The sequence below is a fragment of the Saimiri boliviensis genome, chromosome 14, assembly GCF_048565385.1.
Source record: "Saimiri boliviensis isolate mSaiBol1 chromosome 14, mSaiBol1.pri, whole genome shotgun sequence".
Taxonomy (NCBI): domain Eukaryota; kingdom Metazoa; phylum Chordata; class Mammalia; order Primates; family Cebidae; genus Saimiri; species Saimiri boliviensis.
This window is the reverse complement of record NC_133462.1, coordinates 75,691,520-75,708,182: the sequence shown is the minus strand read 5'-3', so window position 1 is coordinate 75,708,182 and position 16,663 is coordinate 75,691,520. Positions and strand designations below refer to the sequence as shown.

Sequence of the window (16,663 nt, the reverse complement as noted above, 5' to 3'; positions counted from 1 at the left end):
AAATCTGCACTGGAATTAGCTTCTGCAGTAGATTACGTTACGTAACTTTTACTTTACTTTTGTAGAGTTAAATGATTTACTGCTTTAGAATTGCTATAATTTTACCTCAAGGCTTTTCTTTATATGTTCAAGATGTATATTACAATTTTGCAGAATTTCAAGGACTCCTGCAGAGGTGGTTATTTGCAAAGCATTCAGTTTATTTTGTACTTTTGACATTATTTTTTTCCACATGGAAATCACTTGAGAGAAAAGATCTGTTTCTGCTGGGAGTTGCCTTTAGAAACAAAATTAGATGTAATTTTATTTTTTGAAGACACTAGAATTTTAAAATCTATAATGTAAATGCATTGTCATGAAATACTATTTGAGTTATAAAACATTTGATGTTAAATTTTCTTGATAAATCATCAGTTAAAGATACTTTTTAAGTGCCTATTATGTACAAGTGATGCACATGGTAAGAAATAGATAAATTAGACACAACAACCATCATTTAACAAGATTATACTTAGTGTACAGTGAAAGACAGATATATACAAGTTCTACACAAAGTAAGGAGAAATAATGTGTGTCCTAAGAAATTAATAAAACAAAGGGTTACTGGAGTTCTAGAGCAGAAATGGGATCTGCCAAGAGCTTCTTGGAGAAGAGGCTATTTAATCTGTGTTTTAAAGGAGGAGTAGAGTTTTGATGTGAAGAGAAAGTAGAGAGGGTATTCAACTTAGAAGCAAGATTATAGGGGTATGTATAAAAACACTGAAGTTCTATTAATGGTTGCCTCATCTTAGAGGATAAAAAAATGTAAGGCTCATGTCAGCCTTGGTATAGAAATTTTCCCTTACAAAATATTATCATTATTTTCTCCCTTTGGAAAAGGGAAGCAAAATTCACAGGTGATGTGATAAGCCATTAATGTATTAATTTTAGTTTTGTTTTTGCTGTTGCTGGAATTGAATCAGGGAAATATTTTCTAAAATTATATAGTTGAATCGTTTCACTTTCTCTGCTCACCTATATTTCCCACCCTGCTTCCACCCTAGCCTCAACCTGATTCAAGCTCCTCTTTCAGCTTCCCGAGTAGCTGGGATTACAGATGCCCACCACCAGGCCCACCTAATTTTTGTATTTTTAGTAGAGACAGGGTTTTGCCAAGTTGGCCAGGCTGGTCTTGAACTCCTGACCTCAAGTGATCCACCTGCCTTGGCCTCCCTAAGTGCTAGGATTACAGGCATGAGTCACCATGCCAGCCAATAATGATGTATCTAACACTTCTTTCTTAGCTCTTTATATTTTTATAACAATAATCAAGAAATAAGGCTTATAAAAATTATGCTTATAATCATTTATGAAAGAAAAATAATGATTTAGCAAATTATACTCCTATGTCTATAATTAGGATAGGATGGTTTGACTATTCATTGAAGAAATGACTTCTCAAGAATTAAAGAAAATAATGCATTTTAACCTGTATATGATATATTCAAGGTATTTTACCTTTGTATTTCTGAAGAAAGAAAGATTGGTTCAAGATGAAGCCAATTTCTTTGGCAATTCATCCATTCCTTAAGGGTGTAAGAGAAGAGAGTCAAGTTTTGATCCCATTCATTCACAAGATCCTACAATGATAAAAAAAAAAAAACAAAAACAAAAACATACATACATACAAATCTAAATACATAAAATTATTCTATAAGGGTTACATAACAGAAACAGATCAGAGGTGATTATCAGTCACTGACATACAGAAAATAACTAATAGGTCACATAAATGAATGTAGATCTAATTATATTTAGTTTTAGGAGAGGTTTAAGATGTCTTGTTCATCTAATTTCTGTCATACTTACTATACAACATACAAATCTTTTTGTAAGAGATTTGAATAACACACATATATATGTAGAAATTAACATGAATGTCTAGCACTCAACACTTATTTCCTACTTTGTATCACAGAGGAAACATAACCAGGAATGTGATATGCATATTATTTCAGTCCTTTTTTCAAGCATAATTTCACATATAGATACATGTATAATATCCTAAATGATATATCTATTTATAAATATAAATAGAACCAATTATATACATTGTTTTACAACTTGCATTTTATAACAAATAATGTCTTCTATAACATCGTTTTCCAACTGCTATGCTTATTAAAATAATAGGAAAATAGTTAAAAATCAATTAATATTAAAAGGCTTATTTGAAAACCAGTGGACTTGCCCATTCTCTAACTCTGGCTCCTCATGGGGAACCATTTGTAACTCATTTATATTTGACCTCTGGTACTTATCTCCATGTTTCTTACTTTTTAACTTTATTTTATATTTCAATAGATATTTATTAAGATATCACTGATACACAAGAAACGATATATATTCAAAATATACAATTTTGGCTGGGCATGGTGGCTCACACCTGTTAATCCCAGCTCTTTGGGAGGCCAAGGCAAGCGGATCACTTGAGGTCAAGAGTTTGAGACCAGCCTGACCAATATGGCGAAACCCCGTCTCCACTAAAAATACAACAACAAAGCAAAAAATTAGCCAGGTGTGGTGGCAGGTGCCTGTAATCTCAGATACTCAGGAGGCTGAGGCAGGAGAATTGCCTGAACTCAGGAGGTGCAGTCTGCAGTAGGCGGAGTTTGTGCCACTGCACTCCAGTCTGGGTGACAAAGTGAGATAAAAATAAACAAAAAATAAACAAGTAAAAAAAAAGTTAAAAAAGTATACAACTTTATAAATTTTAACATATTCTTCCACTTGTGAAATAATCACCACAAAGTAACAAACATATCAATTACCCTGAAAGTATTCTTTGTGTCCTGTTATAATTCCTTCCTCCTATCTCTTTTTACCCCTACCCCCAGGCAACCACTGATCTACTTTCTGAAACTATAGATTAGTTTGTATATAAATGGAATCATACAATATGATTTTATATAAACGGAATCATACAATATGTATTCACTTTGCTCTAACTTCTTTCACTTAGCATAATTATTTTGAGATTGATCCATATTGTTATACATATATCAATAGATTTTTTTCTTTTTCTGTATAACTTTTAGGTTCAGTAGCATACATGTGCAGGTTATACAAGTAAATTGCATGTCACAGAGATTTGGTATACAGATTATTTTGTTACCCAGGTAATAACATAGTATACAATTGGTAGCTTTTTATCCTCATTCTCCTCCCACCCTCCACCCTCCTCCCTCAAGTAGGCCCCAATGTCTGTTATTCCATTCTTTGTGTCCATGTGTACTCAATGTTTAGCTCCCACTTATGAGAGAGAACATAAAATATTTGGTTTACTGTTCCTGTCTTAGTTTGCTTGGATGGGAATGACCTCCATTCCCATCCAAGATGCTGTAAGAATATAATCTCATTCTTTTTTATGGCTGCATAGTATCCCTTGGGGGTATATGTACCACATTTTTTTAAATCCAGTCTACTGTTGATGGACAGTTAGGTTGTTTCCATGTCTTTGCTATTGTGAATAGTGCTATAATGAACATAAGCATGCATGTGTCTTTATGACAGAACAATTTTATATTTCTTTGGGTATATATCCAATAACAGGATTGCTAAGTTGAATGGTAGTTCTGTTTTAAGTACTTTGAGAAATCACCACACTGCTTTCCACAATGGCTAAACTAATTTACATTCCCACCAGCAGTGTATAAGCATTCTCTTTTCTCTGCAACCTCACTGGCATCTGTTATTTTTTGACTTTTTAATAATAGCCATTTTGACTGGTGTGAGATGGTTTCTTATTGTGGTTTTGATTTGTATTTCTCTCACGATTAGTGATGTTGAGAAATTTTTCATATGCTTTTGGCCATGTATATGTCTTCTTTTGAAAAGTGTTCATATCCTTTACTCATTTTTTTAATGGAGTTTCTTGTGTTTTTTTTGTTTATTTGTTTTTGTTGTTTTTTGTTTGCCTGTAAATGTGTTTAAGTTCCTTATAGATTCTGGATATTATATCTTCATCAGATACATAGTTTGCAAAAATTTTCTTCCATGTTGTTGGTTGTCTGTTTACTCTGTTGAGTTTCTTTTGCTGTTCAGAAACTCTCTAGTTTAATTAGGTCCCATTTGTTAATTTTTGTTTGTATTGCAATTGCTTCTGGTGACTTTGTCAGGAAATCTTTGCCTTGGTCCTTGTCCAGAGTAGTAGTTCCTAGGTTATTTTCCAGGGTTTTTACAGATTTAGGTTTTAAAGTTAAGTCTTTAATCCATGTTTAATTGATTTTTGTATATATTGAAAGGAAGAGTTCCAGTTTCAATCTTCTGCATATGGCTAGCCAGTTATTCCACTGAATATAAAATTATTTCCCTATGGCTTGTTTTTGTCAACTTTGTCAAAGATCAGATGGTCACAGGTGTGTGGCTTTATTTCTCAGCTCTCTATTCTGTTCCACTGTTCTATGTGTCTGCTTTTGTAACAGTACCGTGCTGTTTTGGTTACTGTAGCCTTGAATAATAGTTTGAAGTTAGGTGATGTGATGCAATGCCTCCAGCTTTGTTTTTTTTTTTTGCTTTAGTATTGACTTGGCTACTTGGGTTCTTTTTTGGTTCTATATGAATTTTAAGTTTTTTTCTAATTCTGTGAAGAATGTCATTGGTAGCATAAGAAAAGAACTGAATTTGTAAAATGTTTTGGGCAGTATGGCCATTTTAGTAATATTGATTCTTCCTATCCATGAGCATGGAATGTTTTCCCTTTTGTTTGTGTCATCTCTGATTTCTTTGAGCAATGTTTTGTAATTCTTGTAAAGATGTTTTACTTCCCTAGTTTGCTGTATTCCTATTATCTTATTCTTTTTGCAGCTATTGTGAATGGGATTGCACTCTTGATTTGGCTCTGATTGGATGTTGTTAGTATATAGAAATGCTACTGATTTTTGTACATTAATTTTGTATCCTGAAACTTTGCTTAAGTTGTTTATCAGATCTAGGAGCTTTTGTGCAGAAATTGTGGCATTTTCTAGGTATATATTCATATGGTCTATAAACAGAGACAGTTTGACTTTCTTTCTTCCTATATGAATGTCTTTTCTTTCTTTCTCTTCCCTAATTGCTCTGGCTAGAACTTCTAGCACTATGTTGAAAAGAAGTGATGAGAGACAGCATCCTTGTCTTCTTCTGGGTTTCAAGGGGAATGCTTTCATCTTTTGCTTATACAGTATGATGTAGGCTGTGGGTTTATCATAGATGGCTCTTATTATTTTGAAATATGTTTCTTGAAAGCCTAGTTTATTGAGGGTTTTTAACATAAAGGAATGTTAAATTTTATGGAAAGCTTTTTCTGCATCTATTGAGATAATCATGTGGTCTTTGTTTTCAGTTCTGTTTATGTGATGAATCACACTTATTTGTTTGTGTATGCTGAACCAACTTTCCATCCCAGGGATAAAGTATGCTTCATCAGAGTGGCTTAAATTTTTTGATGTGCTGCTGGGTTTGGTTTGCTAATATTTCTACTTCTACGTTCATCAAGGATATTGGCCTTAAATTTTGTTTTTTCATTGTGTTCTGCCAGGTTTTGGTATCAGGATGATTCTGGCCTCATAGAATGAGTCAGGGAGAAGTCCCCCCTCCTCAACTTTTTGGAATCATTTCAGTAGGAATGGTACCAGCTCCTTTATAGGTCTGTTAGAATTTAGCTGTAAATCCATCTATTTTTGAGATTTTTATTACAGATTCAATTTTGGAACTCATTACTAGTCTGTTCAATGATTCAGTGTCTTCCTGGTTCAGTCTTTGGAGGTTGTATGCACCTAGAAATTCATCTCTTTCTTCTAGTGTTTCTAGTTTGTGTGTATGAAGGTGTTCACAGTAGTCTCTGAAGGTTTGTATTTCTGTCAGATCAGTGGTAATGTCCCCTTTGTCATTTATAATTGTGTTTATTTGGATCTTCTCTATTTTTTTCTTATTAATGTAGCTAGAAGTCTAACCATCTTAATTTTTTCAAATAACCAACTCCTTAACTCAGTCTTTTGGATGGCTTTCCACATCTCAATTTCCTTCAGTTCAGCTCTGATTTTGGTTATCTTCTCCTAGCTTTGAGATTGGTTTGTTCTTGTTTCTCTAATTTCTCTAGTTGTGTATTAGGTTGTATAATTTGAGATCTTCCTAACTTTTTCAAGTGCTAGTTTAGTGCTATAAACTTCCTTGTTAACACTGCATTAGTTGTATCTCAGAGATTCTTGTATGTTGTATATTTGTTCTCATTAGTTTCAAATAATTTCTTGATTTCTCTCTTAATTTCATGATTTACCCAGTAGCCATTCGGGAACAGGTTATTCAATTTCTATGTAATTGTATGGTTTTGAGCAATCTTCTTAGTAATGATTTCTATTTTTATTGCACTATGGACTGAGAGTGTGGTTGGTATGATTTAATTATTTTAAATTTGTAAAAACATACATTACTGTGGCAGGGCTCCTGAGGGCTTATGAATTATGAGGTTTTCTGTTCTGACTTGTGGATATAGGCACTATTCCAAGCACTGTGTAAGTACCAGGCATTGTTTCCTCTAATTTTCTCAAGTAGTTGTTTCCCTGACATCTGGCAGTTTTCTCACATTCAAGTGTCACTGATTAGGTCTGCTGAATGCTTGTGCAGGGACCTACCACAAATCTATGAAGATCTCTGTCTCTTTAGCTCTGTCTTCCCTGGTAGTTTATCCTAAATGCTCTAGCCTCCATTGGTTCTCCAGACCTTCAAAGGCATCTCCTCATAACAGGGAGTCTGCCAGGCTTTGCCTGTATTCCTCTCCATCTCCCCACTCCAAGGTCTAGAAACATAAGGAAATAAGTTGACAAAATCATAAGGCTTACAGTGTTTGTTTCTCATCTCTGAGGGATCTTTGTCCTTCATTGCCTGACATCCAGTGTCCCAAAAACCACTGTTCCATATATTTTGTCTGGACTGCTTTGGTTACTTCAGGCAAGCTGCTGCTGTGGTTTGAATGTCCCCTCCAAATCCCATATTAAGATTCAATTGCCATTGTAACAGGGGTGACATGTTGCACCTTTAAGAGGTTATTAGTTCAGGAGGGCTCTGCCCTAATGAATAGATTAGTGCTATTATCATAAAGGTGGATCAGTTATTGTGGCAATTCACTGCCTTTCTCTTTCCATTTTGGGCATCTTGTGCTTCACTTGCCCGTCTGCCTTCCATTATAGGATAATAATGCAGCACAAAGGCCCTGGCCAGATGCCAGCCCCATGTTCTTGGATTTCCTAGCCTCCAGACCACAAGCCAAATAAATTTTTCTTTATAAATCACCCAGTATGTGGTATTGCTGAGACAATACTAAGTGGACTAAGACAGATAGTAAATCTGGTCTCCATACTCCATCTTGCTTGGAAGTAGGGGCGTGTGTGTGTGTGTGTGTGTGTGTGTGTGTGTGTGTGTGTGTCTTTTGAGCTTCTTAAATGTGCTTAATTTATCATTTATTAAGTTCACTTTCTTTGATGAAGGCATTTAATGCTCTAAATATTCATTTTCATAGGGCTCTATCTAGCCAATTGTGACAAGTTTGAAATGTGATTTTCTCCTCGTTCCTTACTTTCAAATTAAAAAAAAAAATTAGATTACATTTCCTGTATATTCTGATGGTTGCTTTAAAATTTTTATTGTTGTGGGTGTTTTGCCTTTCTTGCTGTTTTTCTGCTGTTCATTTTTTATTGTACTACATTTGATTAAAGAATAAATTCCATTTGGTTTATTTTTTGTATAATTTATTGAGTTTTCTCCCCAAAGTTTTAATTGACATTTTCCCTAAATATCACAAATAATGGGATTTCCATTTGTTGTATATATACTTTCTCTCTCTCCTCTATCTATCTTATAGATGCATGTACATATATGTGTATGATCAACTGCGTTAATTTTGCTATTAACTATCTCTATATTATTAAATGTCATGTTGAGTTTCTTGACATTTTAAAATAATCTTAGGTATATTACTAAATGTAGGTTTGCACAGTGAGGGACTATCAGGGAACACTGTATGTGCTTATAAGGTCATATTTTTCCATGATCTAAATTTACCCTTTATGCCAAAATTAAACTTTCTGACATTTCCTCATAAGCAATTAGTGTTTCCGCAAAAAGTTATTTTTGGTATTCAAACTAGCAAATATTCAATGTAATTTTTATATATAAGTATAGAAATGATTTATTAAATTCAAAGGCAAACTGTAGACTCCAAAATATGGAAATAATAAATAAAATTATAGAAAATGAGATGATGGGGTATTCTAAATATACAATCATGTCATCTGCAAATACAATTTAACCTCCTCTTTTCCTAACTGAATACCCTTTCTTTTTCTTGCCTGATTGCTCTGGCTGGAACTTCCAATACTATGTTGAATCAGAATGGTGAGAGAGGGCACCCTTGTCTAGTACCAGTTTTTAGAGGAAATGCTTTCAGTTTTTGCCCATTTAGTGTGATACTGGCAGTGGGTTTGTCATAAATGGCTTTTACTATTTTTAGATATGTTCCATCAATACCTAGTTTATTTAACAGTTTTCAGCATAAAGCGCTGTTACATTTTGTCAAAGGCCTTTTCTGCATCTGTTAAAATAATCATGTTGTTTTTGTCCTTGGTTCTCTTTATGCGATGGATTACATTTACAGATTTGCATATGTTGAATCAGCCTTGCATCCCTGGAATTAATCCTACTTGATCGTGATGGATAAGCTTTTTGATGTGCTGTTTCATTCAGTTTGCCAGTATTGTATTGAAGATTTTTGCATCAAAATCTCCTTAAGATGATATGCAACTTCAGTAAAGTCTCAGGATACAAAATCAATGTGGAAAAATCTCAAGCATTCCAAAACACCAATAATAGACAAAGAGAGAGCCAAATCATGAGTGAACTCCCATTCACAATTGCTACAAAGACAATAAAATACCTAGGAATACACCTAAAAAAGGACGTGAGGGACCACAAGGACAACTATAAACCACAGCTCAAGGAAATAAGAGAGGACACAAACAGATGGCAAAACATTCCATGCTCATGGTTAGGAAGAATCAATATCAGGAAAATGGCCACGCTGCCCAAAGTAATTTATAGATTCAATGCTATCCCCATCAAACTACCACTGACCTTCTTCACAGAACTGGAAAACACCACTTTAAACTTCATATGGAACCAAAAAATAGCCTGCATAGCCAAGACAATCCTAAGAAAAAGAACAAAGCTGAAGGCATCATGCTACCTGACTTCACACTATAATACAAGGCTACAGTAATCAAAACAGCATGGTACTGGTACCAAAACAGAGATATAGACCAATGGAACAGTACAGAGGCCTCGGAAGTAACGCCACACATCTATAACTAACCATCTGATCTTTGACAAACCTGACAAAGACAAGCAATGGAAAAAGGATTCCGTATTAATAAATGCTGTTGGAAAAACTGGCTAGCCAGGTGCAGAAAGCAGAAACTGGACTCCTTCCTTGCACCTTACACAAAAATTAACTCAAGAGAGATTAAAGATTTAAACATAAAATCCTAACACCATAAAAACCCTAGAAGAAAACCTAGGCAATACCATTCAGGACATAGGCATTGGCAAGGACTTCATGACTAAAACACCAAAAGCAGTGGCAACAAAAGCCAAAATAGACAAACGGGATCTAATTAAACTTCAGAGTTTCTGCACAGCAAATAAACAATCATTAGAGTGAACTGGCAACCAACAGAATGGGAAAAATTTTTTGCAAGCTTCCCATCTGACAAAGGGCTAATATCCAGAATACATAAAGAACTAAAACAAATTTACAAGAAGAAAACAACCCCATCAAAAAGTAGCTGAAGGGTATGAACAGACACTTTTCAAAAGAAGACATTTATATGGCCAACAAACATATGAAAAAGTACTTATCATCACTTATCATTAGAGGAATGCAAATCTAAACCACATTGAGATACCATCTCATGTCAGTTAGAATGGCAATCATTAAAAAATCAGGAGACAACAGATGCTGGAGAAGATGTGAAGAAATAGGAATGCTTTTACACTGTTGGTGGGAGTGTACATTAGTTCAACCATTGTGGAAGACAGTGTGGCAATTCCTCAAGGATCTAGAAATAGAAATACCATTTGACCCAGCAATCTCATTACTGAGTATACACCCAAAGGATTATAAATCATTGTTATAAAGACACATGCAGTCGTGTGTTCACTGAGACACTGTTTACAATAGCAAAGACTTGGAACTAACCCAAATGACTATCAATGATTGAATAAAGAAAACGTGGCACATTTTACATCATGGAATACTATGCAGCCATACAAAAGGATGAGTTCATGTTCTTTGCAGGGACATGGATCAATCTGGAAACCATCATTCTCAGCAGACTGACACAAGAACAGAAAACCAAACACTGCATGTTCTCACAAGTGGGTACTGAACAACAAGAACACATGGACACAGAGAGGGGAACATCACACACTGGGGCCTGTTGGGGGTGGGGGGCCAGGGGTGGGATAGCCGGGCATGGGGAGACTGTGCAGGGATAACATTAGGTGGAATACCTAATGTAGATGGTGGGGGATGGAGGCAGCAAACCACCATACCATGTGTATACCTATGTAACAATCCTGCAAAATCTGCACGTGTACCCCAGAACTTAAAGTAAAATTAAAAAAAAAAAAAAAGAAAATGAAAACATTTTTCCTTTGCCATATTACCTTAATGGGCCCAATGTGGGGAGATCCTTTAATTGTTGCAAGTATGACTTGAGACTCTTCTAACTGAGCTGATATGTCATCTATAGATGGAATTATGAAGATAGAGTAAACCTCTGTGTGATGAAGAACCAAATGCAAAGGAGCAGTGCTCCAAAAATCAATAATCTTAAATAGTATTTTTTCAAGAGCCGCTTCATTAGTTGCTGAGGTTGATATATCTTTTATTTCATTTTCATATTGCAACATCTAAAATAAACAAATTATTCTTAGTATCCAGTATAGCAAATAATTCCTGATTTGTTTAAAATGGACATTTTAAATGCACGTTTTTAAAGGCACATAAAAATATTGAAGATGTAATTCCAGTTAGGTTTGTACCCTTACCAGAGGCTTCATGGTCTATCCTTTATGACATATCTTTTTGAACCTTAAAATCATCCTAGTCACATTTTTTATAATCAGGGAAAATTTCTAACTTTCCTGATTCTAGCCAGGATAAAGAGTATAAACCTTCTGTATATGTGTAGGTGGAATTATTTCCTTCAGCATTCTTTCCTCTTCACTAATGCCAACTACTTAATTATTTTGTGACATGCTTTTACTCTCTACAATATTCTTGGGATATTTTCATGTAAGAGAATGAAACTCTGATGGATCCAGATTTCCATGGCTTCCATTTCTTTGCCTCATTTCTTTGAGGATACGTGTTTCTTAAAATACATTAGTGGAATATACACAGACTTTTTTGCCATGTACACTGACCTGCAATTCTTATAGGACAAGATCCTGATATAAGATCTCCAGAGTCACTCACTGTAATACAGATACTCAGAGATCTTCTCATCTACATATCTTAAAATTAACTAGTTGGACTTACTGTTTTATCCCTGGTAGGTAAGACTTTACCACCATTCTTATATGTCAACTCTATGGTGCTAAAGAATAATGCCCTATTTCTATGTTTTAGTAATGCAACTCAGTGGGGATTTGGAACAGATATGACTAGTTTTCATCATTTCTCTTACATGCTTGCCAAAGATGAATTATAAGGATAGTGGGATCAGGTACTGCTTATGGCATTAAGTAACAGCTTTGGGAAAGGAGTCTACCTTTTGACATAGATTATTCAACCAAAGGCAGATAAGGAACTATAAAACCATCAAAGTTCTATGATGAAGAAAGAACTCTGTGCCTAATGCTAACATTCTTAAATTGCTAAAAACTAAATCTAGACACTGATAATGTGTAAAGCAAAATTTCAGTGAAGTGAATTGAGCCTTGTCAAGTCTTTATGGTCAAAGTACATGGCCTGACTGACAAATGGTCAGATCTTACAACTTACTTGATAATAGCTGGGTGGTTTCAGCTGAGTCTTGATGCCTGTAATTAATTTTATCTAACTTTATTATAAAGCATATGGCTTTCTAAAGTGAAAATTATCAACCATAAAATGATAATGTTCATCATATGCATACCATTGAGCTCTTTCTCTTAATTTACTTCATGAAATGCTTTTCATGTTGTAGGTTTTTTAGAGCCTGCACATCTTGGACAAAATGGTTGTCACATAACTGCAAGCCATCATAATTTATTCATTTAATAGGACTTCTAATATGGCCTATCTTGGAAAGTCTTGCAGCATAACCACCGTCTCTGGGTCAATCCTCCAAAACGTAAGTTTTAATAAATGAAGGATGAGTTTCTGGGCCAAATCCTGTCCATTTGACATCTACTTTATACTAGATATGTTGTCAGATTTCTACAGGATGACCAAAATAATCCAGGAACTCTTAGAATTCACTTCAAATTACCAGGTGATTGCCTCCTTATCCCTTCTATTATAATTATCTTCAAGAAGAAGTGGTTTCTCTAACTCCTTACTACAGTATTTCAAAGGCTTCCATTTCTTTGAAGTGAAGACCTTGTTCACTTCTGTTCACACATCAAACTGTCCTAATTGGGACCCACTAAAAAATGCATGGGACTTCCTTTTTAAACTATCTACTCATGTTAGACATGTAATAGCTCATTGGAACCCTTTGAGTTATTACAGGCCACCATCCCCACGTAGGCCACCAGCTGCTATCCTATATACCTGTCTACCCTAACTTTTATGGCTTGCTGCTACATTTAGTCTGTACAATTATCACCCTTTATCTAACTTAACCAAGAGTAGCTCCAATAACCCAAGACTGGGAATGAAAATAGCACTAAAATTGTGCTAGATTTTATGCATGCTGATTTGAAATAAACTCATCTATTGGTATTTGCTCTTATGTTCTGACATCATCTAGCTATCTTGCTGAATTCCTCTTGGGCATGTATATCATTTGGGCATGTATAATGGTTAGGAGGCTCTAAGATGAGATATTTAGACACAATGAGGATTATAACAGTAAGAGAAGATTCAAGAATTATTTCATGATTTTTAGTGAAAACAATTGGAAAATGGAGCTACCATCAACTGAGCTGAAACATAGAGGAAGAGTAGAATTTAGGAGGTGAAGAATAAAAAGTGAATGTTTTTGACATGTTAATTTTGAGGCATTTCTTAGACATGTAAGTGGAGATATTGAATAGGAAACGGATATGTGAATTTAGAGTTCCAGAGAAAGTTAAGATTAGGGCTGGCAACATAAAATAATCTAAATTTTAAAAACTAAAGTTGTTTTAAAAAATTCTTCTTTTTAAATTCTTTAAAAAGGTGTCCATGTTCCTCATTACAACAGATCATTTAGTAGAAAATTACAGGTATAAAATAGGGGTTTTGATTACATCAGGTGTCCCCAAACTATGGCCCGCGGGCCACATGCGGCCCCCTGAGGCCATTTATCTGGCCCCCCGCTGCACTTCAGGAAGGGGCACCTCTTTCATTGGTGGTCAGTGAGAGGAGCACAGTATGTGGTGGCCCTCCAAAGGTCTGAGGGACAGTGAACTGGCCCCCTGTGTAAAAAGTTTGGGGACGCCTAGATTACATTATATATTGTCAGCCATGAAACATTAAATATAAATTAAGCCTACTGTAAGTTAGGAATGAAAATACAAAATTTTTTAATCTTGGAAAAAATATGTATTTATAGCAAAACTTACATGTAAAGTCAAATAGTTGTTTATTTTAAATATAATGTCAAGTTATAGATATATGTTAAGGTAGGGCAATTCTTACATGCTCTTAATATATTTTCATTTAATAGATAATGGAATCTAGTAGTTTTGATATTTCCATTCCTATAAAAATATATTCTATATAAGTAGTAATGTTAAATAATGAAAGACTAATTTCATTTGTCATACATGAAAACCAGTATTACTGTTTTTTAATCACCCTAAACAATGGAATAATAGCTTACCCAATATCTCTAATTAAACAATTTCCTATCAACTATGATTCTACAAATATACTCTTATTTTCCCAGACACTCTATAGACTTCGTTTTCTAATTCCCATTCACCGTAGATTTGCTTGCCTATTTAAAATTGGCCCATCTGGTATTTCAATCTATTTTTTTAAAAACATTTTTATTTACCTTGAGAGCTAGAAGATTCTCTACTTTACAGTTTTTATCAAGGGGAACTGACTTCCCAATAATCTCTTGGAGAGCTTCCCAATGCCTTGGCTTGAGACAGGGATTTCCCAGAGCTATAATGATAGGCAGCTCTCGTTTAAACTCTGTTATCACTTGCTTAAGATGTGTTAACATACTGTTTTTAGGTAAACCTATAAATAACAATGGGTCAGTAGGCTTACAATACGTTCATTGTATTTTTTAATCAAAAACAATTGAGAAAATATTTTTTCTTTAAAGTTTGTTAATAACACTACTTTATTAGTTATTAAACTATATTATATAACAGTAAGTTTTATTAACATCACCCTTCCATGAGAATCAACTATGCATTAAATAAAGAAAAACAATTGTAAGGACTGGTGACTAAAACTCATCTATCACAATCAAATTATTTTAGACAATCTGATTTCAGGAGTGGCCAGCTACCACAAGTTTCCCAGATTTTTACTGACATTATAAATATACAGACAAATGGGTACATACACATACACACACACACACACACGCACACACACACACACACGCACACACACACACACACACACACGTACATACCTCACAAAGATTCAGAAGACTGTCATGGATTCTGGGCATTCATTCATTCATTTATTTCAGAGATGAGGTCTTGCTATATTGCCCACATTGGTTTCAAACTCCTGGCCCCAAATGATCCACCCACCTCAGCCTCCCCAAGTTATATAAGAAATATAATGTCCTTACAGGCATGAGCCACTATACTCAGCTGGTTTGGGTTTTTAAATTTTGGGTAAGTATAGAAGAACATCAAAAGGAAAAAATAGAACATCAATATTATTTCATTAAAAAATACTTTAACACTAAAATGTAGGAAATGTAGGTGACAGCTTTGCCACAGACCAGCACTAGTCTGTCTTCTGGCATGACAAACCGCTAAAGTACAGGATTTAAAACCTATGGAGTGGAAGGTTCAACTGTTACAACCTTTTTACTCAACTTATAAAAGAAAGAGGAGGGGACCAAAGTTAGGGACTCAAGAGAACTGAAAACTGCACTCATACTCTCAAAAAAACAATTTGTATACATGGGGCTTCTTTTTAATATATATAAAGCTGGATTAAATAGCAATATGTTTTTAAGAGCTGATTAAATAGAAGATCAAGAGCATAACTTTAGTTTTTGCCAGTCTAGACTTTGGCAAACACAAGATTTTATCTGGGAAACCATGGGTAAAAGGTGTTATCTAGTTGTTACTTTACTGTTCTTGGAAGCATGTATATGACAAAACAGTGAGAGGGAATGTACCCAAGGAGTGTTATGTTAAAGCCTTGAGACTATAATTTGCCCACCAATTGTCCTCTTTTCTAAACTTTTGTGGTATTGTTGTATTTCTTATGTAATTTAAAAACAAGTGAAATAAAGTGCTTTTCTAGCTTTTCTGGAGAAGAAATTTTAGATTAAGGTATCTCTGAGTGATAAGGGAGGAGTTTTTGTTTTTGTTTTTAAGCAAAGATATTGTTTTGGCCAGGTGAAACAAAACTTCCCTTTTGGAAAGGATATGATCTTATAAAAATGCTCTCATAAAAACAGTATGTTTGCATTGGCAAGATTTCAAATTTGATGATTAAAATAAAATAAAACTCTAAAAGCGACCCTTTCAGCTGTTTACTCAAAGACAGAGATTCTGCAGATAGGCCTTTATCATCAAAACATCTCTGACCAGTGCCCTAAAAGAGCCATAATTAGGGTGAGCTAGCTGGGGTTCTATGCAGGGAACCAGCTTTTAAAGGATATAAAAATTATTAATTACTTAATAAAACTCTTTTAACAGAAACTTAATCTTCTTGCATCAGTAAAATTCCTATCTATACTCCTGTACTATAGCTCTAGCCATAATGATCAACCCCTGAGAACAGGTTAAGAAACAAGCCAAGGACAATGTGCTTGGTGCCCAAAGGCCATTTGGTATATAAACCTAGGTGGGAAAATTTGAGAAACACATTTTACCTTTTTCTAGTACCAAGATTATGTCCATCAGTTTTGAAACATTTCTCTGTACTGCTTCTACATCAATACTTTGGAGAGAACTATTTCTCCACTCCCAAGAAGATTTTCTCCACTCCTCTTGTGCTTCCCATAATTTTTTTCTCAAAGTCAAGTCACATTCAATGTCAGAGATCTCTGAAAGCACAATCTGTGTAATTTCTTCCATACTAACAGAATGTATGTGAGATTGAGAATCACTGAAACAATCCTGATAGCTTGAATATGCTTTAGCTTTGTTAGTTAAAATTTCAGCTTCCCCTGAGAGAGCTTGGATCATTTCCATTGCTGTTGACACTTGAGTACCAGCGCATAACAGAAGAGGAGTTCTTATCTAA

General features: G+C 34.7%; 1 protein-coding gene across 1 annotated transcript in view; it reads right to left on the bottom strand.

Annotated features, from left to right (window-relative positions):
- The window catches only part of DNAH14 (dynein axonemal heavy chain 14), a 376,422-nt gene that overhangs the window by 250,613 nt on the left and 109,146 nt on the right, over positions 1-16,663 (bottom strand). Inside the window, exons 19-23 of the mRNA XM_074385260.1 lie at positions 16,290-16,659; positions 14,265-14,455; positions 10,738-10,983; positions 1,498-1,619; positions 106-277 (exon numbers count right to left, since the gene is read on the bottom strand). Coding sequence (XP_074241361.1) covers positions 106-277; positions 1,498-1,619; positions 10,738-10,983; positions 14,265-14,455; positions 16,290-16,659 — 1,101 coding nt within the window. The remainder of the gene's footprint in view (positions 1-105; positions 278-1,497; positions 1,620-10,737; positions 10,984-14,264; positions 14,456-16,289; positions 16,660-16,663) is intronic.